The following is a 24,116-nucleotide window of genomic DNA, read 5'->3' on the forward strand; positions in this document are numbered from 1 at the left end:
CTTACTGGATTTATATCATATTCTTCTGGGTTGTCTATAAATTGTTTGCCTCCTGTAATTCAGTTGGATCCAGTGCCTCACATTCAATTTTTTGGATTATTGAGCATCTTCCTTTTTGTTGAAGCAATGATTCAGTTCTCTTCTCGGACAAACTCTTTATAAAGGTTTTCTCTTGTGTGTTTTCGTACTAGTCTGTATGTTTCTTATAGACCCACTTTCCAATCTTTTTTTCAGCTTTTATTTATCTCTACAATTCTTATTTTTGACATTGTTTTTCTATCTCAAGAAAAGCAGCTATCGTCCACCCATACATCGTTGATGTCCCCTGTATATTAACATTTTGCTTCTTAAATTAACTTAGTTTAATTTTTTAGTTCTTTGGTTTTTTTTCTATGCAATCACTATAGGGAGATTAGAAACTAATTGGCATACAGAAATCTGTTCAATTTTCACAAGTCAACTTACCTAAAGCCATAGCTAGAAAATCTGATCGCTTATTGATAGCTTCAGTTTCGCGATGCTCTTGTTCAACCAGTTTCATCTCATTATGAACTTCCTCCTCTGTTTTAAACGCGTTGTAAGCTCCTGGCAATGGATATTGTACCAAACTGGGTATTAATTTTTTAGTTACATCATTTTCTTCTTCACTTTGACCTCGTAATCGAGAGCATTGTAATCAACCCCTTTGTCTTTGGGACACTTCATTTGCGGAGTGAAGGACTTATTGCTAGAAATGTCGGAGTACCACTTCTTTCTTGAGAAAGTTTTCGGTTCCCCTTAGTAGTCTTCTTGAGTTCGAGACGTTTACGCTCGGCTTCTAATTTTCAAACTCTGAAAGTTTAATCACTCTTGATTCTTCTTTACGCCAATGAATAGGAGTTACACTTCTTGATCGGCTTCTGGATGGAGTTCTGAATCTCTGTAAGATTTAAATTCAGTTATGTGAAAATGCAAACGAAAATATACAGCATAATTTCATTAATCCAATTCATATATTTAAAAAAATTCTCTGTATGGAAAAATGGCCCTGTTTGTTTTTATTTATTTTATTTTAAGTGTCATAAATATAAAATGAATGAAAATATAACTTTATTAACGTTGTGATTTATTTATCCATTTTATCAACTTAGTTTCATGTATGGACCTGGTATTATACAATATGTCCATCAAGCATGATATTATTAGTAATATAAACAATATTATTGAAAATTTTCAAATCACATGAATGTTTCATTCTGAGTTAACCTTTCATAAGTTTTATACTTTCCCTTCAACCATTTTGGAGTAATAGCACCCCCTTTAAAATGTTTGAATTAAACAAAATATTTGTGGTAGCACATTTTAAAAAATGTTCAATTACCTGTTACTAATAATAGTGAGAATAATAATCCGGCACCCCCGGAAACCGGAGGCATAAGGTCACCCATTGGTTTAATATGGATAATCTAAACTTTATGCCACTGGAGAAAAGGATCTCCATCAGTCATTGAGGGTGGTGGAAGAGTACACGCCTACTATCGGTATAAAATTCGGGACAGACAAATGTGCAACGGTCTATCTCAAATGGGGACTATGCAGGGATTACGGAGAGGGAGGTGGAAGCATCCTGCATCATCTGGTGGGTATAGGGGTTCCCAACACAATGTGCACAATCTCCTGCGAGGCAGAAACTTGCTATTATACTCTGTCCATCTAAGCAACAGAGTGCTCCAAAATATCATCATGTATAGTGCACGTGATCTGCCAGACAAGGCTGCTTGTACAGAGCCGCACTAAGGAACGACCGAGTTTTTTTTTATAATTTGCGGCTGGGTATAGGATATTTTTAGGTGTAGTGTAGGGACACAAATCAGCAGTTTCTTCAGCCTTATCAGTACTAGACATTTTAAAAATTTAAAACTTTAAGTTAACGTATATGTACACACCATGGACGTTAAAACGTAACTGACGATTCCGACACTGTAACATGAATTCCGTCAGCAGATTGCAGTTAAATCTGATTGGCTATTGTAAGGAGACTTGTTTATCTTATCCAATAGATACAAATGTGCGTGGTGATCATATTTTGATCACGCATCTATTTTTGTTTGTTGGATGGATATAGTTTAGTATGTCCAGCATATGCGGTCTCAGCCTATATAAATTTTTTTAAAGGACAAAAACACAAGCACTACAGGAATATTCTTGAGGCGCTCTAAAAGCGGTGCCTGTGCGAAAGTGTCGATTCACATTGGATTTGAATCGCTATATATCGATATAACATTCGGAAAAACTTTCTCAAGAAGTTTATTTCACATAAAAGCAGTTCTCCAAATGAAAGAGTTTTTGAGGTGTACTGAGTTGAACCTCAAAATGATGAGCAGCCACAGTCTGTCCCGTATTTCTGATATGTACCGATCTTGGTGGAAACAAATATGCCAGGTCACTCGAACACTTCCCGTGAAAGTATCTATAGAAGAGAGACAAATCTCCAACCATTCTTCGATGTTCTAGACTATCAAGGTTGCAAGTGATGTTCGCGTCTCCAATCATGCGGATGGCTCTTGAAGATTGTGGTAAAAAATATGTTGGTCAAACCAAACGGACTAGGTACATAAGAGGAACATGTTTCGCGTGTTTGGTTTAACAGACCGGAAAAATCTACTGTTTAAAATTATTGATAGCGGTACATGACTACAGGTTTCTGGATGGATGTCTTTGAAAGCACGGAAATCGAAAAGTGCAGAATGAATTCTATGAATAGTGGCAAATATTCTATTTCAAACAGCACTATGTTTTTCACGTATAGTCAGTGGGCATACTTGAAGACTGGCTATAAATCAAATCATCTAAAGGAACAATTCGTTCAGGCCAGTCTCAACACCCTACACAGTAGGTTAATGCACTGACACCTGTCGGATATAATCCAACGCCCTTCGTGGTATTAGCCAGGGGAGTAGTTGTTTTCTGATAGGTGTCAGTCCATTAACCTACTGTGTAGGGTGTTGAGACTGGCCTGAACGAATTGTTCCTTTAGATGATTTGAGCACTATGTTTGGTCTTATACGTAATAATTCTAAATGAAGAACAGATAAATATTACAGATAATCACTAACATCCTTTTAATATGAGAAAAGATTGGTAACGCAGCTTCGAATATTTTGAAGTTCAGAGTCGAACGAAACATTTTTTCAATTGAAATGTTCAGTTCCTAACTTTTCTATATGGAAAAGTTCCAAAATTCTGGAAATAATTTCTAGCTTTTTCGATTCCGTCAACGATTTTGGGAGTCTATTCCAAAAATCCTCTATTAACTGTATTGCAACTCATCTGTCACTAATTTAGATGAATCCATTTTCGAAGTTACTGAATGCAATAACTGATTTTAATGCAAATGTTCGGCACACTCGAATGCAACAAAGCAAATTATAAGAATAATTACAATACTCGAAATTGAATAGAAACTAAATTCAATATCGATTTAAAAAATGCATATATATTTTACATATACTGTTTCAAAATATGTTTTTTCCTAAATTGTGTGTTTCTTTTCGACACTCGAGAGATAAACCTTTTTCAAGTCTTGATATCTAGCCAGGTTATAACTTGAAATAATCATGAAAGTTCTTTATCGATTTTCTTGTAAAAAAATGTTTCCCTTATATGAAGAAATAAAACCGTATACATCCAAATTAGAGCAGATAAAAAAAATTACACGCAAACCTACATATTAAATGACAAATTATTGGTGCAACCGAATGGCAATTTTGTTAAATCTCGGGAAAAACGTGTACCACATCACATTTGTTCAATAAGGCTATAAATAAAACATTACAAAAGCAATAATTCAACTTTTACACACTGAGGAAACAAGGATATTTCCAGCCTGAACTGTGGGTATTTTAATATAATTTTACTGACAATAAAAAATTGTCCCCACGTTCGGGAGCTAGTTCATCACGTCCAACCTGTATGTATGTTAACTTCCTGGTTTTGGGCGTATTTGAAGGGGGGTTAGGTATGGCAGGTAATGTGCCTGCTCTATTAAGGCCGTGGGTTATAGTCTATCCATTCCCAATTGGAACGGCAATAAAAATGAGAGTACAGTCATAAAAATTTCTTGCCTGTGGCCTCTAGTCGCCCAGATAGTTAGTAAACGTGCTATCAAATGTAGTTGAGGAATAAAGGCTCGGCTAGCTGGACTGGCTGAATACTAATTTTTTGTCTGTTAGGGTAATTGATCTCTAGAAAAAGTTTTCAACTTTTACACCAAAGGTTCCAATCTCATCGTGTAAACCGATTTTTGTGAAAATCTTAGTGTTTTTGGGTACTTTCATCAATATGGCTTTCTGGGGACCTTTTGAAACAAATGATAACATTACGTGTGAGGAATCTGTGTCAATCGACAGAGATCCGGAATTTGAAAATAAGGACTTACATTTTCAAGTTCAGCGAGTAATTTTAAATATTCATGAATGCTTGAAGAAGGAAAATTGTCACACTTCACAGAATGCTATTGTGAATAGAATATGTGAGTTAACGAAACTATCTCGTTATTGTGCTTTGAACACACCTTCTTCAAGGGAAAAACGTGTTATAATTTGCATGCCGGGAATGCACTCCTCAAACTGAGTCAGTTTGAGGAGTGCCAGAAGATGACAGTACTACCAACTGTCGAAAGCGCTCGCAGATAATTAACAGAAGATATAAAGCTTCAAATCCTTTTTGTAGAATTTAATATTGAAATACTCAAATAAAGGAAAATTATATATATATATATATATATATATATATATATATATATATATATATATATATATATATATATATATATATATAAATACGAAGGTTATCGAGTGTCTTGATATAGATAAAGAAGTTTTTAAATCGGACATAGCACTCAAGGAAGTGGCAAACCATAGACACGTGTTTCGGGCTTTTGGCCCATCATCAGTTGCCCATCCTTACACTTGGCTGCACCATACTGATGATGGGCCAAAAGCCCGAAACACGTGTCTATGGTTTGCCACTTCCTTGAGTGCTATGTCCGATTTAAAAACTTCTTTATCTATATATATATATATATATATATATATATATATATATATATATATATATATATATATATATATGTTGTTGAGTTTTACCTGAGTTCTTCTTCTTCTCAGTTGACCTCATCTCCCCGTTAAGGTATCGAATATGAAATCTGAAGTTTTCACGGATAGGAATATGCTGAACTGGTTTTTCGGGTATTTGATCCGTGTATGTGATATTATCTCTAATTTCACCGACGTTTCGACAAAATCTCATTTGTCATTATCAAGGTGTGCTGTTACGTGTTCAGAAGTTTGTTGACCTTGCTCAACTCACTTCTTACTATAATGGTAAAATGGTATTCGTTACGTGTTCAGAGATAGAGTAGTCCATAAACCCTCTACTACCTACTATTTAAATGTTGTTGAGTTTTACCTGAGTTCTTCTTCTTCTCAGTTGACCTCATCTCCCCGTTAAGGTATCGAATATGAAATCTGAAGTTTTCACGGATAGGAATATGCTGAACTGGTTTTTTGTCGAAACGTCGGTGAAATTAGAGATAATATCACATACACGGATCAAATACCCGGAAAAACCAGTTCAGCATATATATATATATATATATATATATATATATATATATATATATATATATATATATATATAGAAGTACTTGATGATTCCCACATTGATTTCAATTTAAGAGCCACCGGTAGACAGCTGTTTCGGCCTATTGGGCATCGTCAGTGCCGGGCAGGCGGTCCTCGATTGAAGACAAAATGAGAAAAACCAAGAAAGTACTTGATACAAATAGCTGCGTAAACGCAAGCGAAACATAAGTGGAACCACCTATTGGTGTGACACCCAAGTCAACTTGCCAAGTTTTTATGTCAGTGTTGGTGGTTTGACCAATCAACCGACAACCGCGGTAGCAGAAATTTGGGAAGCTAACCTGAAAAGCCATCGGAAAACGAATCCGCATGTTTCTAGAAATGATAGAAAGGTTAATGCAGTCAAGCTGCTGGAAAATAATTCCATGTCTACCGGTGGCTCTTACCGACATACCAGAAAATTTAGAACCCGCAGACGTCGCCAACGATGTGACAAAACAAGGGTTTACTGTAATAGAGTGTCACAGGATGACCTCAAGAAGATATAGGAAAGTACTACCACTGTTTTTGGTGAAAGTACCAAAAAACGAAGAAAAGATTTTTGCGCTAAGAACATGCGTAAACTTGATAGTAAGGGCAGAACCCTAAAAGAATTAATAAGGGACTGGTATCCCAATGTCATCGATGCCAGTTCTTCGGCCACTCGCAGAGATGTTGCCACTCGATGGCACGCTGCGTCAAGTGTGGAGAGAACCACGACATCAGGGAGTGTAAAAAAAACAATGGACACGCCGGCCAAATGCGCGAACTGTATGGAGGCGCACCCGGCAAGCTACAGAGGCTGCAAGATGTTCCCGAGGCAGAGAACATCAGCTTGGAACAAACCCAGAGAGGCGGAAAGACCGACACCGAAGCCACAACAGCAATCGGCTAAAAAAAACCCAACAAGACAACCACCAGCAAACAACAACGAAAATGACCTAGTGAAAATACTTAGCAGTTTGACAGTCGAGCAGCAAAAGATCGCGCAAGCGGTCTTAGCCGCACTAATACAAGTACCCGCCAAACAGTAATACCAGTACGAGTGCCTGGCAGACTAGTCATAGGATCGTGAAACATAAACGGTTTCACAGACAGAAGAAACGAGCTACTGGAGCTACTGTCGCGTCTAGAAATATACGTCATGGCACTCCAGGAGACACGGATAAGAAGCGAAAAGAGCTACCGAATCCCAGGATATAATATATATATAGGACAGATTGGCTAGGGGGGCGCAACGCCGCAGGGGGCGTTGCGCTACTAGTAAAAACAGATCTAGAGCAAAACGAAGAAAGAAAACCAGATGTCCAAATCGGAGAAGTAGTAGCGGTCAGAGTCAACGTGAGACGCTACGAACAGCTGAGAATATCGTCGGTGTACCTACCTCCTCGAAGTAGAAGACTAGAAAGAACCGACATGGCAGAACTATTCCCAGATCACCATCCTACAGTGGCCATCGGCTACTTCAACGCAAAGTCGCCAGACTGGAACTGTAGAATTGCAAACACAAGAGGCAGAGATATAGTAAGATTACTAGAAGAATTTGAGAACATCGAGGTAGTAGCACCTAACAGTCCAACGTACTACCCGCAAGCAGACGCAATCCCAAGCATTCTCGACATCGCACTTGTACAGAACATCGATACTATGGAGACGGAACTACTAGACGAAGGTTCGTCAGACCACAACCCATCCTATTCACAATAGGAAGGGGTGAAGTAGAAACAGATAACCCAACAAGGCGAGTCATAGACTGGACAAGATTCCAGCGAGCCATACACGATGCGCTGGGTGAGATACCACGCATCGAGACAAAAACAGATCTGGAGAACGCCACGAACCAGCTTCAGCAGGCGATCATACAAACAGCAGAAAGAAGCGCGCGGGAAGTCCCAGCCACGCGCTATAACTTCCAAGAGCATCTTCCACCAGAAACGATGGAACTGATCAGAATAAGAAGACGCCTGAAAAGAGAGTACCAAAGGACACGTGCACCTATGGACAAAAGGTGCATGCAGAGAGCAAATAGGATACTGAAAGAAGAGCTGAAAGCGATCCGAGAAAGACAATGGACTACCCGTCTGGAAGAACTGACCACAGAAGATCGATCTGCATGGCAAATGCAGAAAAAACTCAGAAATGGACCTCGACGACCTGCCCACCGATACACGGCGAGCAAGGAATTGTCTACACTGACCAGGAGAAGGCGGAAGCATTCGCGGACAACTTCGAAAGGCAGTGCAGAGAGAGTGACGTCCCGTTCACAGACGAGGTAGACGAAATAGAGACACAGGTGAAAAGAACGGTACGGAGGCTTAGACAACGGACAGATAACGCGCAACACCTGGCCCCGACATCGCCTGAGGAAGTGAAGGACATACTGAGACGTCTTGCCACTCGGAAAGCACCAGGCCCAGACAATATAACAAATCGAGCACTGAAAGTGCTGTCGCGAAAGGTTATAGCAGCCATAACAAATATCATAAATGCTATACTCAGATTGCAACATTTCCCGTATCCGTTCAAATAGGCAACGGTAATCTACATACCGAAGCCCAAGAAGAACCACCTGTTTCCAGCGAACCACCGACCAATTAGCTTACTGCCATCCGTAAGCAAAGTGGCGGAACGCGTCATCCTGAAGAGACTAGAAGAACAAACCAGAGAGTTAGGGATCCTCCCCGACGATCAATTCGGTTTTAGATCAGAACACTCAACAAAGCTACAAGTCCTGAGGGTAGTGGTCTTTGCGACAGAAGGCTTCAACCTTGGCAAAGGATACAACACCGGAGCTATCTTCTTAGACGTCTCCAAGGCGTTCGACAGAGTTTGGCACGACGGGCTACTGGCCAAGATGAGCGATTTTGGATACTCAAAACCAATGGTAAGTGCCCAAGCCAGACGTGCCCAAGCCAGAGAACAACTTAACAAGTTGGCGCTCTACGCGGACGACACGGCCCTGCTGGCGAGATCTACGAGTCAAGCACACGTTACGAGATACCTTCAACAACAGGTAGACAGATTGGAGGAGTGGGCTAACCTGTGGAAGATCAGTATCAACCCTAACAAGAGTCAGGCGATACTGTTCACTCGCAGGTACAGGTACAATAGTACAACCGGAAGGCAACGTCACCTTCAACGGACAAGAGATTCCGTGGACAAACAAAGCGACATATCTTGGGGTCATCCTAGACAAAAAACTAACATTTCAGGCCACGTACAGCAGAGAATAGGAATGGCAGACAGGCCAGAAGACGCCTGGCGCCGATCATAGGAAGAAGCAGTAACATGGCATTGAAAGTCAAGTTACTAATGATCAGAACGATTCTAATGCCAATAATACTGTATGCATGTACTGCCTGGGGCCAGCATATACCCAATGGGGGGTCATATACCCAACAGATTTATATACAGAGATCTAGACCTGGATACGCAATATGTGGACGTGTATATGAGAGAACATGCAGAAAGCACGTTCGATAGAATCAGATCGCACTCAAATCCAGCTTTCCGCGATCTACACGATGCGCTAAATATAGATGACCCCAGATTCCGAGAAAGGGACAAACATCCCAGGCCGACTAAACAGAACAACAGACCGCTCCCGTTAGTCGCCGTCAGGCGACTTAGGTAAGTATAACACTAATCAGATACACTCTCTTCCAGGTAGGTTCAGCGAAGAACACTTCGACCGCGATCGCGACTCGCGAGGGTGGATGGAGTGGGGTAGTAGGTTCTCCTCGCTGAATAGATAAGGGGGAAAGCTTCTACTTCAGGGTACTCAATCCGGAAGGGGGCATGGGGGGTCATTCTGTCTTCAATCGAGGACCGCCTGTCCAGTACTGACGATGCCCAATAGGCGCACGCGCGCGCACACACGCACACGCACGCGCACACACACACACACACTGATTCAGAGGGCAAATTTCGGATATGCAGTTGGTTAGTACCTCGTCCACTAGGTGAAGTGACATTTTTGTTTTTCGCTCCAACTGAAAGAATTATGATTTTTAATTATGGAATATCACTGACTTTAGGTCGATGATGGTCACTATCTTGCACTGACGAGTGGCTAAGGAGCCCGAAACTGGTCTGCAAGTGTGCCTGTTCCAAAATTGAAGGTCGACTGTTTCAGTTGTATTGCCAATTGCATATGCAGGACATACATTATTTTGGAATCTCTTGGCTATAATGTTGTCCAATCAAGTGTTCAATATTTTCTGAAAATCACAAAACGATGAATCCATACAAAAGGTATAATGGCGGACCTAGGATCCGTATGTCAAATCTTTTCGCAACAATGATGTCAAAGCACTTGGCTATCTCAGGATGGACATATCCCACCATTACGGATGTCCTCCACACAACGCATCTAATATTTGAAGTGCTTATACCTATCAAGCATTTTTTGAATATTTTCAACGATTATCAGTGTGTTTCCTACAATAAACATACCATCCGATTAGTACGAACTGGAGATGATAGCAACTGTTTCAAAATAGATGAGACTCCTGGTACAGTAACGTAAAAGACGGAAGTTAAGCCTGAACATTGAAAATATCGAACTCAAAGTCAAATGAATCTTTAAGCATGATCAAATTGAATTGCAACTTTTGAAATCTATCCAAGCAGACACTACTATTTTTATACCGTTCAGAAAATGAGAACTACATATGCTGCCTGCTCTAACACAAGGTGCAAAAAATTAAATATGGGGCCGTCAAGACTTCCTCGTTTCTCGAAAGTCATCGCTACGTGATTGTATGTTTCTACAATGATCGTGATTACACTAAGTTAACAATGATCCAACAATATTAAAACATATGAATATCACCAATATAACTCTCACTTTAAACGGTGAGAATTATCCAAAAGAAAACATGCATCTGAATTTTGCAAAGGGGAATTATTCGCAAGCTTATTTCAACTACTCACTACTGAATTACCAATCAACAGAATCCTCTTTTCACTTCCATCGCCTTTTTGGGCATAGCTCTCTTTGTCATCGATTGTTCCAGAAAGGATGAGAGTATCAAAAGTCGAATAAATCGAAGCATCCCAGGGATTTCCACAAAATAAACGAGCCTACTGCATCATTGTGCACGACATTGTCATTGAACTCCTCCCACTCAGCGAAATTACAAGAAATGGAACTGATAATGTGATTTCGCTGCAATATCAATCGCAGAGTCAAGGTTTCATCCTCGAGAAACAATTCCATCCAAGGAGATAGCTGTTAGGATTGGAATTCAATGTAGTAACTTTTTACTGATGTCAAACACATCTTTTTTCTGTTCGAATAAAGAAGATCGCCGTACCGCCTGTTACATGGAGCGAATCGTTCACGGACTAAGGTATTCTTCTGGCTTTGTGGCTAACCTCATCATCTGATGTGGAAACGATTTGAAATATCTCCATACCCCTCAATGTCGCATGTTTTCTTTGACCTCCTCGCCCATTTTCTACCTAACATTTGACAAATGACATATATTCATTCAAACACGAAAACGAATGTAAAACAACGTATTTTAAAATGTCATTGCTGAATACCCTGCTTCCCCTATTTTCGAACGTTAATTCCACAATAGGTTTCTTATTGGGATCGTACGTTGAAACGCTACACTCCGTTAAAATGTCATGTTTTTTTAAATGATGTTTTTTTTTAAACATGCTGTACACATTTAGGGATCGTTCGTTGCAACGTTAGAGCCTCGTTAAACTGTCATATTTTTTCGTAAATGATGTATATTTGCAACACCTTGTACACACATTAACGCAAAGTTTTTTCTTGTACGTTAGCAGACTAGTTTTTTTTTATTTAAACACCCTGTATACCTAGATAGCAGACATGTCTTTTTTCTTTTGCAGCCATGTTTTTTGACACTCCACTGAATGCCCGCCGCTATGTTCTTTATTTAATCCGATGTTTTATTCATTATCATTATTATACCATTATTTTTATAATTCAACCACGCTGTTATCTTTCAACTGAATCTCTCTTATATTCATTATATACTTCTATGCATCGATTACGTCGCACAAGTCACTTTTCCACTCACTAACGTTACGACCTCTCCCAGAGAATATGCCACAAAAAAACTATAGCTGCTCTACTGTTTTTGTCGCAAGAAAGAAGCCTGATGATACTTTCCATTAGTTTGTAAGACCTTGGGTGATGGTTGGTGGGGTTTATTTCAATAATCGAATAACTCGTTTGTATGAAATATTGAATGAATATTGAAGCAAAGAATAACTTTGATACATTATAATATACAAACTATAGTGCCTCTAATGAGAGTTGGTGGGTGGTAGTTTCTCAAGAAAGAGCCATTATGAGGCCTAACAAAGAATATAGAGTGCATCATCAGGGTGATTTTTTGAGGCAAAAACCTATATTAAAATAAGAATGCGGTTCTATTTCAAAAGAACGTTAATTCAGAGACACCACCCCCACTCCCACTCGAGGCCTTACAAAGTACATGGAGTGTATCACTAGGGTTTTTCTGCGGCAAAAACATATTTAAATAAGTATGTGGTACTATTTCATTGAAACGAGTCATTCAGTTTTTCAGATAAACTAACCCCCTCCCAAGACCTCACTAACTACATGGAGTGTGTCATCAGGGTTCTTTCTTGTAGCAGAAACATATATTGAGATAAGAATGAATCGAGTTATTCAATTATTTACAGACCAAGCCCCAAGTAGTGCCGGTACATGTAAGAGGCAACATGTGGTTTATACACGACGGGGCTCCAGCTCATTTACGTGCTCTTGCTCGTCAGCATCTCGACATTACCTACCCTTATCGCTGGATTATACATTCAGGATCTCAAAATTGGCCAGCTCGCAGTCCTGATACGAATCCTCTAGATTTCCATTTTTATGGGGTCATCAGGAGGCTCTTGTTTATAAAACTGTACTAGATGTGGATAGCTTGAGGATTCGAATAATTGACAATTGCAATTGCTCATTCACTTCAAAGTCGAAATTGTTTATTATTTACCTTTTTTTTATGTTATCCACGGATAGTTTTTAGAAGTGATTTATTTTCTCGAAAACGAAGCTTGATATGAAGAAAACACAGGCGATGAAAAAGTTAATTTTCAGTTGCTTAATCTGAAAAAAAATTGAAAACTAAAAAAAAATCAGTGACGTTCTTTTTTTCTCAATATTGTTGACTGTGGTGCCCACTGAGACGCCACTGGACCTGATAATTTCAATCTTGTTCTGGCTGAATAAGCGCCTTATTACTTCAAATAACTATAGCAAATTTCAACCAAATGATATTTATGAAATTTTCATATTTTTTGGCTGGGTTGGCTATCCTTGTTCATCTTTCACGGCCTGAACTACTGAGCTTTCTGTTTTGCAAGTGCATTATTTGAGCGCAAACGTTTGCGCTCAAATGATTTTTTACCGAATTTTTACTGAATTTAATTCATCGTCAAGTGTAGCTGACGTGCAAAAATCCTCATATGGGAAGGTTGTCGCGGGTATCAAGGTGGGAATCTTGCAACTTGATTATCAGACTACCTCATTAACGGCCAATCAGCTGGAATCTCTGCAGGGGCTACTTGGTCGGCTGTAGAGGTTATTCCAGATGATGGGCCTGGATGGTTACAAGTCATCTGTAAGGATCAGGTTAGCGGCAACTGGTTTGCGGGTGTAGTTAATACCCTGCAACCGTGGGAAGGCGCTTCTCTGAAAAGCATCACAGGGGACCAACTTCTGAAACCACACATCTGTGTTGCTTACCTACTTGACAGAGGCAGTCACAGACTGACCTCCGACCAGGTCCTCACTAGATTGAGGAAAATGAACCATGGTCTGCCAACCTTGGAGTGGACTATTCTCTACAAGGAAGAGTATGGCCCTGGTCAAAATGGACCTTCGCTCTTGACGATGGATCCATGGCCGTGCTGACGAGGATGGGTTTCAGAACACATTTTGGTTTTGGGCAGATCTTATTCCTCCCTAAAACTCGGGCACCATCCCAGCAAGGAACTACTCAACTGTCACTCTAATGTACCCGTTAGAGTAAATAAAGAAGGGCCGAGTGGAAATCCCCCTACGGGGAGAAGTTAAATCAAACCTCCATCCAAACATATGGGTAAACCAGCAGCTCACACCCATCCCAAGGCTGCGAAACTAGTTGGTTCACAGGAGACGAATACGTCTAACGTCTCATCGAGAAAACCAGAAAAAAAGCAGGATTTGGCTCTTCGAAAGCGAAGACGAAAATCGTCTCGTCAAGGGGTCAAAAAAGCTAGCAGGCAACTCAGAGACGGCAGGTGTTCTCAACTCGTCATCTGAGCCTACTCATCCCTCGATCCTGGGAGAGGAGGGTGGAGGTATTCTTAACAATCCTCCATCTCCTCCCTCTTAGGGTCGAGAGGTTCTAAGTTTGCGGCAACACTTCGTTAACTTGAAGTGTTTGCAGGCAAACTTAAACCATCCCATGGCAGCTTCATACGTCCTTGGTAAAAACTTCAAGGGCACATTGTCTTCATTGTGGATAGACAAATCAAGCTTTTTTACACTGTGGCACCACCGCTACTCCAAACCAACTTAGTAAGGATCCAAGCTCATCTCTGCCTCATGTAGGAGATAATCCACTACCAAATCAAGTTTCTTCTTTCACGAACATCATTAAATCCTTAATTCATTCTCAATGTCAACCATCGAACATGAATACTACCATACTCTTATCAACAGCACTTATTGAGTTCTTGATGCCCGAGGTGCCTATCAGCAAATTCGTGCCAAACCCGATTTAGGTTCACAAATCAACATTATAAGCCAAATTTGCTGCAATCGTGTCGGATTACATGATCAAAAACAAAATATTTCCCTCTCCATTCAAGGTATAAGCGAAATGAATTCAACAGCTTCCAAAGCAGTCCTCCTGCAGATTCACCCATGCACTAACCCTAAACTTCTTATCAAGTTGAATGCCATCATAATGCACAAGGTTTGTAATAAAATGCCTAGTCATGACCTCAATGTCACAAATTGGTCTTATTTGTCGAACCTCAAGCTTGCTGACCCTCATTTCAACATATCTAGTGAAATCGACCTTCTTCTAGGAGCGGATATACTTTCTTTCTAAATAGTGGTCGATCGCTTGCCTGGGAAACATAACGAACTCAATGCCTTCCATAACATTTTTGGTTGGATTGTCATGGGATCAATTCCAACCCTTCTAGCTTTGAAAAACTCATATTTTTACATTGCTCTTGTAATCCTTATCCCGACTCTACACTCAAACGTTTTTGGGAACTCGAAGAAGTACCAAGAATATGTAAGTCAACTCTGAAGATTCTGTTTGCGAAGACATATTCTCTTAAACTGTGTCGCGAACATCCTCAGGCAGATATATAGTATTGCTTCCTTTCCGTACCACTGCAGCTATTTTCTTCGATTCTCGAGAACTGGCTGTCCGACGATTTCACCTTCTCGAACTCAAATTGAATAAAAATCCTTCGTTAAAAGAACAGTATTCCGACTTTATGCAGGATTATCTTCTCAACATCATATGTCCATATGTCACCCATAACAGATACACACAATAACGCTGATGAATATTTCTTCCTACATCATTGTGTTTTTTTGCACCAGAAAGCGCTACACTAATTGAAAGTAGTATTTGATCCTTCTGCGAAAACTCCTGATGGGATATCACTCAATGATACCTTGTTAATAGGACCCAAGCTTCAGAGTGACTTGGTTACTCTCCTTTTGAACTTCAGAATGAATCCTATCGCTCTCATGGTCGACATTCGTCAAATGTATCGTCAAATTCTCTTTTCCGTACAGCATAGGAAGAATCAGAAAATTCATTGGAGATACTCTCCAAACGAGTCAGTTCAGAAAAATGTTCCCAATACTGTCACTTATGGAGTGAGCTCGGTCCCTTTTCTCGCGATAAGAACCCTCCTGCAGCTTGTTCAGGATGAAGGTCAAAAATTCCCCTTGACAGCCGGAGCCTTAAAAACCTCCTCCTATGTAGATGATATCGTGACAAGTTGCCATCCAGTCCAAGAAGCTCAAAGTCTCAAAGCTAAACTCATTCCGCTGCTTAAAAAAAGAGGATTCGTTCTTCACAAATGGAAAAGTTGCTCAGGAAGTTTCGAAGAACTTTACCTCGTTTGATCTTGATAATGATTCCATTGTAAAGGTTTTAGGTTTACAGTGGAATGCTTCCTCTGATCATTTCTCTTTTACTATATGTCAGTACCTTGCTCCAAGAGAAATATACTTTCCTAAATTGCCGGATATTCGATCTCCTCGGATTTTTTAGTCCTTTTACTCTTTTTGCAAGAAGGTTCATTGAACATTTGGTGACTTTAGGTATAGCTTGGGATGAAAATCCTCCTTTTGAAGTGACATCCATTTGGAATCAGATTAAGGATGAGCTTCCAATTCTTTCAAGCATTTGTGTTCCACGCTTTCTATTCCATACCTCTTCTCTTTCCTGTACCTTGCATGGCTTTGCTAATGCCAGTGAACATGATTATGCAGCCGTTATGTACTGTCAATTTGAAGCTATAAATGATACACACGTTCGCCTGATATGCGCAAAATCCGAAGTATCCCCTTTTGAAACCATATCTATCCCAAAACTCGAACTCTCTGCGGCTTGTCTACTATCACTATCTGATCTCTTCCCTTTCGTTATAAAGATTTTTGACAAACAAATTCCCGTAAGCAATATTTTTTTCTGGTCAGACTAATCAACAACCTTGTCATGGATACGTTCGTCTCCTCATAAATGGAAAACTTTCGTGAGTAACCGCGTAAGTCGAATTCAAGACATGCTCCCCCCTGAAGTTTGGCATTACGTTCTATCAGAAAACAACGCCGCTAATTGTGCATCCCGAGGCCTTTTTTCATCCCAACTTCTAGATTATTCCCAATGGTGAGCGGGGCCTTCTTGGCTTTACCAACCTTCGACGTCCTGGCCCTCCATCATTTACTCCGCCGAGTTAGATGCAGAATATTATCCTATAAGAAAAAAATAACTGTTTTGTCCTCCCAAAGAGAGAGTTATTTTCTCGATGACCTGTTGCAAAAGTATTCCTCCTTCACTAAAATTCAAAGGATTGTCGTTTATATGAAGCGTTTCCTCCATAATTGCCAGCGTCCTCCTCCCGAACGAAAGTTGCCTTACCTCACGTTCGACGATCTCCATCATGCTTCACTTTCCCTGGCGCAGTGTTTCTCAAACTTTTGGAATTCACGGCTCCCTTATGTTTTTTGAAGGTTATCGCGGCGCCCCGAACGTAAAGACTACACTAGATATTTAATTAATAAAAGTAGGTAGGTGGCTGTCTGAACGGATTTCATTTCGCAATTACCGATATTATCATATAATCAGAGGATTTTTATTACTAGATACCGACGTATTACCTTTATTCTCAGTTATCTATGTTGTAAAACATTGTACCTTGAGACTCACCGGTGGCCCACGGCGCTCCAATAAAGGTTCCACGGCGCCCTAGGGCACCGCGGCGCACACTTTGAGAAACACTGCCCTAGTGGAACATGTTCAATCTCACGTGTTCCACTCTGAATAATCCTCCTTACTGCGTGGAAAAAATTTAGAAAAATCACTCCGCATGTTAAATATTTTTGTTGAATATTGTTGAATATTTTTCTTGACACTAATGATGTCTTGAGAGTAGGTGGTCGTCTCACACACTCCAAGCTCACTTATGATAAACGACACCCGTTATTATTACCCAGCAAACATCGGTAAACAGACTTAATCGTCGAAAGTGTACACTGCCAATATTTTCACCCTGATTTCCAAACTCTGTATTTTCTCTTACTCCAGAAATACTGGAGTAATCACATCTCTAGAACCCTCGGAAATCAGCTTCTCACTTCAACACTTTATTGGTCCAAGTATAATTAGTTTTGAATTCTAGGCCGTTCTGTCCGATCAGCTCTGACCCTAACAATGTGTCTGTTCTCACTCCAGTTCATTTTTCAACTCTGGAACCACTGAATGCTTCCCCCGATGGAGAGCTTGCCAAAATCACGTTAAATTAGACTATCTCGGTGGCAGTTGATTCAAAATTTACATAAAGATTTCTAAAAGTCTTCGTAACCAAGTTACGGGCCCTCGAAGTTACAAAATGAAAAATGTTTTTCTTTGATAACTTTTCAAGTGAATATTCAAAATCATCCAAATTTTGGTAATTGACTAAACAAATGAATTCCGTCGATGAGCTTTCATGCAGGAGTCAGTTGTTTTGCTACAAAGTCAGGAACGGACTACCCCGATGGTCCACACCCCAAAACTTTGAAATGACAGATATTTTTTCAACAAAATAAGGTTACTTGGACAATTTTATGAATAAAAGTACTCGTGTGGAAAGTCGATCGGAGCAACGAGTCTTGATAAAAATGTAGTTCTACTCGACGACATCAAACCCGCTCGTCCACCATTATTTGAAATGAATAATTATCAAAGCAGAAATAATAATGATAACGTTAATTCAACAACATTTATAACAGGAATAATACAAAGTATGCTAAAATGAAGTCGTAAACAAAAAGTACAGTACCTATATGGAAGTTTAAGTCACAATTGTGATAGCAGATATTTTTTCAAAAGAAATATCAAGTTCTGTAGATTCGTGGTGTTTTTAAAGTAACAAGCTACTCTACTATGAAATATCGAATTCATTCCATATTTTGTATGTACATAATACGTGTGGAATAATCACGTTTCGTGTTGATCGGTTATCTGAATCTCATGAAACTCAACATTCGAATGTTTCAAATTCTTCTTCACAGCTAAATTGTTGAGGAGTTTCACTGATAATTATAATTTTATGGGAGAAATTCTTTATCACGAATCTAAATTTAGCTGAAAAAACGCACATCGGAAAAAATATTTACTATACTAATAAAAAGCAAACGAATGAACTACAAAAACGGCTGCACATGATCAGGTGAAAAATATCCAGGGAATAATTATGTTCCATTTCTTTCACAGATGTTGACAAAAACACCTTTTAGAAAGTTTTGATAAAAAATGAGAAACTGGAATGCGATTTTGTTTTGTTGAGTGGTGCGTTGTCATATGACTATCATTGTATTGTCAATATTCTATAGGATATTTTGAATTTTTTTGATATGGCCGAACAGTTTACATTCAATGAATATGCAGATATGCATGTATTTTATGGACAAGCATTTTGTAATGCTGCAAAAGCTCGTCGTCTGTATTCCGAGCATTTTCCCAATCGAACGGTACCGTCAAGAGAAACATTCGAGCGTGTCGATCGCAGCTTGAGGGAGACAGGTATGTAATAATTGATAATTAATTTGAGCACGTTGTTTTATTTCGATATTATTGTAGGTACAGTTTTGCCAAAACGAGGTGGTGAGGGCGCTCCTAGGACTGTACGTACCGTTGTATTGGAGGAAAATATTTTGGAAGCCGTCGCTGATGATCCTTCAATGAGCATCAGAAATCTATCAGAACAGTTCCATACATCCAAGTCCACTATTCATAGAATAGTGAACCAATTGGTTCATGGATAGGCAAAGAGAGGATATGACTTTTATTAATCGAGTTTTATTCACTGATGAAGCAGGTTTCAGTAGAGATGGAGTTATCAACTCTCATAATCTCCATATATGGGCCGAAGAAAATCCCAATGGGATATTGCAAACCAAACACCAACGGAAATTCAACGTGAATGTTTGGGCTGGTATCATAGGAAACCATCTTATAGGACCATTCGTTCTACAGGACCGATTGAATGGAGAACGTTATTTGGAGTTCATTCAGAACGATTTGAATGGACTTTTGGAACATGTTCCATTGCAAACCCGAAGAGATATGTGGTTTATGCATGATGGCGCTCCTCCTCATTTTAGTTTGATTGTGCGTGACCATCTGAACCATATTTTCCACAATAGATGGATTGGTAGAGGTGGGCCATATTCATGGCCATCACGGTCTCCGGATTTAAATCCATTGGATTTCTTTCTGTGGGGGCATCTAAAAAGCCTTGTTTACGCTACACCTATTCACACAAGAGATGCATTGTTGAATAGAATAACATTACATTGTGAAGCCATACGAAACGACCCTGGAATGCTATTTCAAGTACAGAGAGGGTGTCTTCGCAGACTAAGAAAATGTATAGAGAGAGAAGGTGGTCATATCGAGCAGTTTCTGTAGCGGATTTTTCATTTGTTTGCTCTTGAGGCTCTTGAGTTTCGTTAGTTAAACGTGTTTGCATTATAAAAATTCGTTATGAACATTTTACCTATCATTTCCATTTTCCTTAAAAACTAATATTTTCGAATAATGGTAGACATCTCAGGATAAATGTTGTTGAATTAACGTTATCATTATTATTTCTGCTTTGATAATTATTCATTTCAAATAATGGCGGACGAGCGGGTTTGATGTCGTCGAGTGAAACTACATTTTTATCAAAACTCGTTGCTCCGATCGACTTTCCACACGAGTACTTTTATTCATAAAATTGTCCAAGTAACCTTAATCTGTTGAAAAATATTGAAAAATATCTGTCATTTCAAAGTTTTGGGGTGTGAACCATCGGGGGTAGTCCGTTCCTGACTTTGTAGCAAAACAACTGACTCCTGCATGAAAGCTCATCGAAGGAATTCATTTGTTTAGTCAATTACCAAAATTTGGATGATTTTGAATATTCACTTGAAAAGTTATCAAAGAAAAACATTTCTCATTTTGTAACTTCGAGGGCCCGTTACTTGGTAACGAAGGATTTTAGGAAAAAAAGTTATATGAAGTACTGGTGATATTTTGACCCCATCTGTACATTCCCGAGAGGAAAAGAGGAAGTCCAGGGACACCCTGTATACTTGTGATGCACTGTTTGGAACCTTTGATGTAGTAATGAATATTACTGGAGTTTTTTCCCAACACCAAACCGTTATTTTTAACACCTCGGCATTTGTTTCGATCACCAAGTACGTACAAGTTTATTCCTGACAGTTCATATCACTGTGGACAGCACAAAAGTGCTGGGCTGAAATTGCTAGTACACCGTCTTTTGACTTTTCCTCTCACACGAGAGGTTCACAAAAGAAAAACTTACAATACAGGAAATAGCAGCCACTAACGGTTTCTCGAGGGGTATTGTAGATGATATAATAAGAAAGAAAAAGTTTAGGATGGGAATTAACGAAAGCTCGACTTTTAAAAATGACAAGAACCAAGATAAATTTATCTTAGTTCCATACCTCCAATACACGAAGAACGTTGGAAAGATTTTCAAAGAACTAAGTGTGAAGTTGGATTTAAAAAATCATACACTACAGAGCCCTTTAGGAAATTTAAAAGACAAAGTCGAGAATTCGGAAAAGTCTGGAATTTACGAAATTAAATGTAAGGACTGCAATGCAAAATATTATGGACAGACAAAAAGATCTATTGAAATAAATTATAAGGAACACTAAAAAATCTGCAGTCGCTCATCATATTTTGCAACAAAACCATTCCATAGACTTCAGTTCATTAAGATTAGTTAGTCAAGTTAACAACAACGGCATCTAGATACCTATGAAAGTGTAGAAATAAGTAAACATATTATGAATAACGATGGTGGACCAATACCTATTAGTTACTATATAGTTTGTTAAAATAATATTTTAATTATTAGATTTACATGACTATTACATAAGGACACATTCTAAAATTAATGTAAAACTAGTAGATAAGGCAATATTCTGAAATTAATTTTATATAACTTGTTAAAATAATATTTTATTCATTAGATTTATCTGACTATTCATGAGAATACATTGTAAAAGTCATTTTAGAGTAGTGGATAAGGCAATATTGTGAAATTAATTCAAGACACTCAAGACGCAGGTAGCTAGAAGTGGTATCTATGGTATACATAAGGATAACTTTGGGAGTATGATTAGTTTGATCTTCCTCATGAATATGATCACTTGGTGATCGAAACACGTTTAGAAATGTTAAAATAACGGTTTGGTGTTGGGAAAAAACTCCAGTAATATTCATGTATTATATAGCTGATTTTTATATTTTGAAATAAGAAATGCCATTAGAGTTTCAGTATTTCTTGTTTTTTTTATTATATTTCTACTTTAAACTCAAAAATATACCGAAGAAAGTAAAATTTACCACTTATTAACAAAATATAAGAAGTATGCTCCTAGTGATACCACGTCGCGTTTTTGGGGCTAAAGACTGTTGTAACTCGGTTTGACTCTAAATAACAACAATTATGTATTGAATATAAATTTCAAGAACAACAATAGTTGTTCTGGAGTTATGGCTCCCTATGTCAGCTTTTTGGCAAAAAATTTGGATTTTTTCAAACTTCGAGCGGCACGGGGTTAACGTCGTTTAATCGAGCTTGAATTTCAGGAATCTCAATATCTGGAAAGAGGAATCGTTTTGTGGGGTCCAAAAGAACAAAATTCCGACATTGATTTTCTGCGGTCACACTAATGTATATATGTATGTATATGTATATGTGTATCATATTGAACTCATTTATAGTCTTTGGGTTTAATCTTAGTTTCAATTTTTTAGGTTAAATTTTAATATTGATATCAATCACAAGTATTCATGTATACCTTTGTAAAAACATGTTTGTAGATAAAAAGATAAATAAATAAATAATTTTTGAGAAATGCGTACATATTTCATTCATTATTAGACTACTGAATTTTCAACTTTGCACAATTCACCTACATATTATTCGGAGTTTCATTTGAATGACTAGAAGCAGGTTTTGAAAAGTTTTCAATATTCAACTTACAAACTTTCCTCGTCCCTTGATCATTCTACCACTCTTGGTTGTCATAGGTCTACCTCGTCTACTATAGCTACCACCCCACTCCCTCCTAACCCGGTCATGAACCCCTTTCTCTCTTTCAGTATCTGCAACAAAAATTACAAATTTAGTATTTTATCCGATATTATAATTTCCGTAACAGCAATGTATACTTTACCTTTCTTGACATGTTTCCTCTCATCCTTTTCATTTTCTTTTTTATCGCCACCTCTCATCAAAAACTTATTTTTGGAACTTCAGGTATATCTTCTAGATTGATATTTGTGACAGTAACTAAGGGATGAGGTTCTATGACTTCCCCCTCTTCTTCATCAGACTTTGCACAATGTTTACTGAAGAAAAATTATATTGAAATATTGAGAAATAACAATGTTCATTAATAAAATATTTACTTGTTATGTTTTTTGTCTTTATCTTTTTTCTTCTCCTTCTTATTTTTTTTTTTCGGCTTCCTATCTTCCTCTTCATGTTCCCCATTGGAACTCTTCTTTTTATCCTTCTTAGCTAAAAAGTTTTAGAATTTCATGAATAAATAAAAACTACATAATTGAGTTAGGAAGACTCAACCAACCATTGACTATACTCATTTACCTCTAACTTGCTTAATTAGTTCTCCGCATTTTACAATCTTAGTATCTTGTAATGGTCTACTATTTGCATCGACTGGAAGCGCCTCTATTTGTCTAACTACATCAACTCCACTTACAACTCTTCCAAAAACCACATGAACACTGTAAAAATTCAGTTATGTTGATAATTATCATAGCATTTTTACAAATATACTCACTTGTCCAGATGAGGGGCCGGTTGCGTCGTACTATAACACAAAAATTGACAAGATATGATCAGCGAAGCCTGGTATGGGTTGCAGAGGTACCACTATTTAATGATAAAATTCACTGTTCTGTAACATCTATTCAACTTGATGATTTTTTCATTGATTAATTTTACTAAATAAGAAATGTAATGCAAAACATAGATACTTCAATGAAATATCAGGTGCTGAAAGAAAAGTTTGCATGTCATAATAAATAGGAACACATACATTAAAAAACTATGAATTGAGAGGGTCCACTTAAATTTCAAAAAAGAAAAATTCATATTTTTGTCTGCCAATTTGAAAATACTGTTGATATTATTTTCATTGAAAGAAAATAATTCAAAACCAACAATATCTCAACTTGGAATTTATAATCATAACTTCTCAGAAGTAAAGTTTTTATGCTTACAATGAGGTGTTTTATTAATTTTTGAAATGCATACAGACTCCATACTATAAATTACATTTGAAACTGGTGAACAAACAATATTTAGATGAAATTTATGTACTTAATATCTTGAAGGTTTATTCTACAAGTTTTTCATGTGTATGTTCATGATTTGTAAATGAGTACTTTATAAGAAATTTCATCGCATATAGGATAAAAAAATTACATTACTAAGATTTTTGTTTGTTTAGGATTGTTAAACCATTCTCAAGTAAACTGACGCATTTTGACAAAGAAGTCCTTAAATATACAATTATACAGTCAATGTTCTTTTATAGCATATCAAAATTACCAACTATTGATCCAAAAACCCTACTTGTGAATTTCTCCAACTACCAATGGA

General features: G+C 38.2%; 1 protein-coding gene across 1 annotated transcript in view; it reads right to left on the reverse strand.

Moving 5' to 3' along the window:
* Positions 1 to 532: 532 nt before the first annotated feature.
* LOC141480405 (uncharacterized) overlaps positions 533 to 24,116 on the reverse strand; it is a 47,567-nt gene continuing 23,983 nt past the window's right edge. Inside the window, 7 exon segments of the mRNA XM_074170345.1 lie at positions 533 to 919; positions 22,470 to 22,604; positions 22,607 to 22,734; positions 22,737 to 22,837; positions 22,898 to 23,009; positions 23,097 to 23,236; positions 23,293 to 23,384. Of these exon segments, the coding sequence (XP_074026446.1) occupies positions 818 to 919; positions 22,470 to 22,604; positions 22,607 to 22,734; positions 22,737 to 22,837; positions 22,898 to 23,009; positions 23,097 to 23,236; positions 23,293 to 23,384 (810 nt within the window). The 3' untranslated portion in view covers positions 533 to 817.

Source organism: Leptinotarsa decemlineata, unplaced genomic scaffold (assembly GCF_025532065.1).
Source record: "Leptinotarsa decemlineata unplaced genomic scaffold, Ldec_3_MD MMD2_P_RNA_scaffold_8, whole genome shotgun sequence".
Classification (NCBI taxonomy): domain Eukaryota; kingdom Metazoa; phylum Arthropoda; class Insecta; order Coleoptera; family Chrysomelidae; genus Leptinotarsa; species Leptinotarsa decemlineata.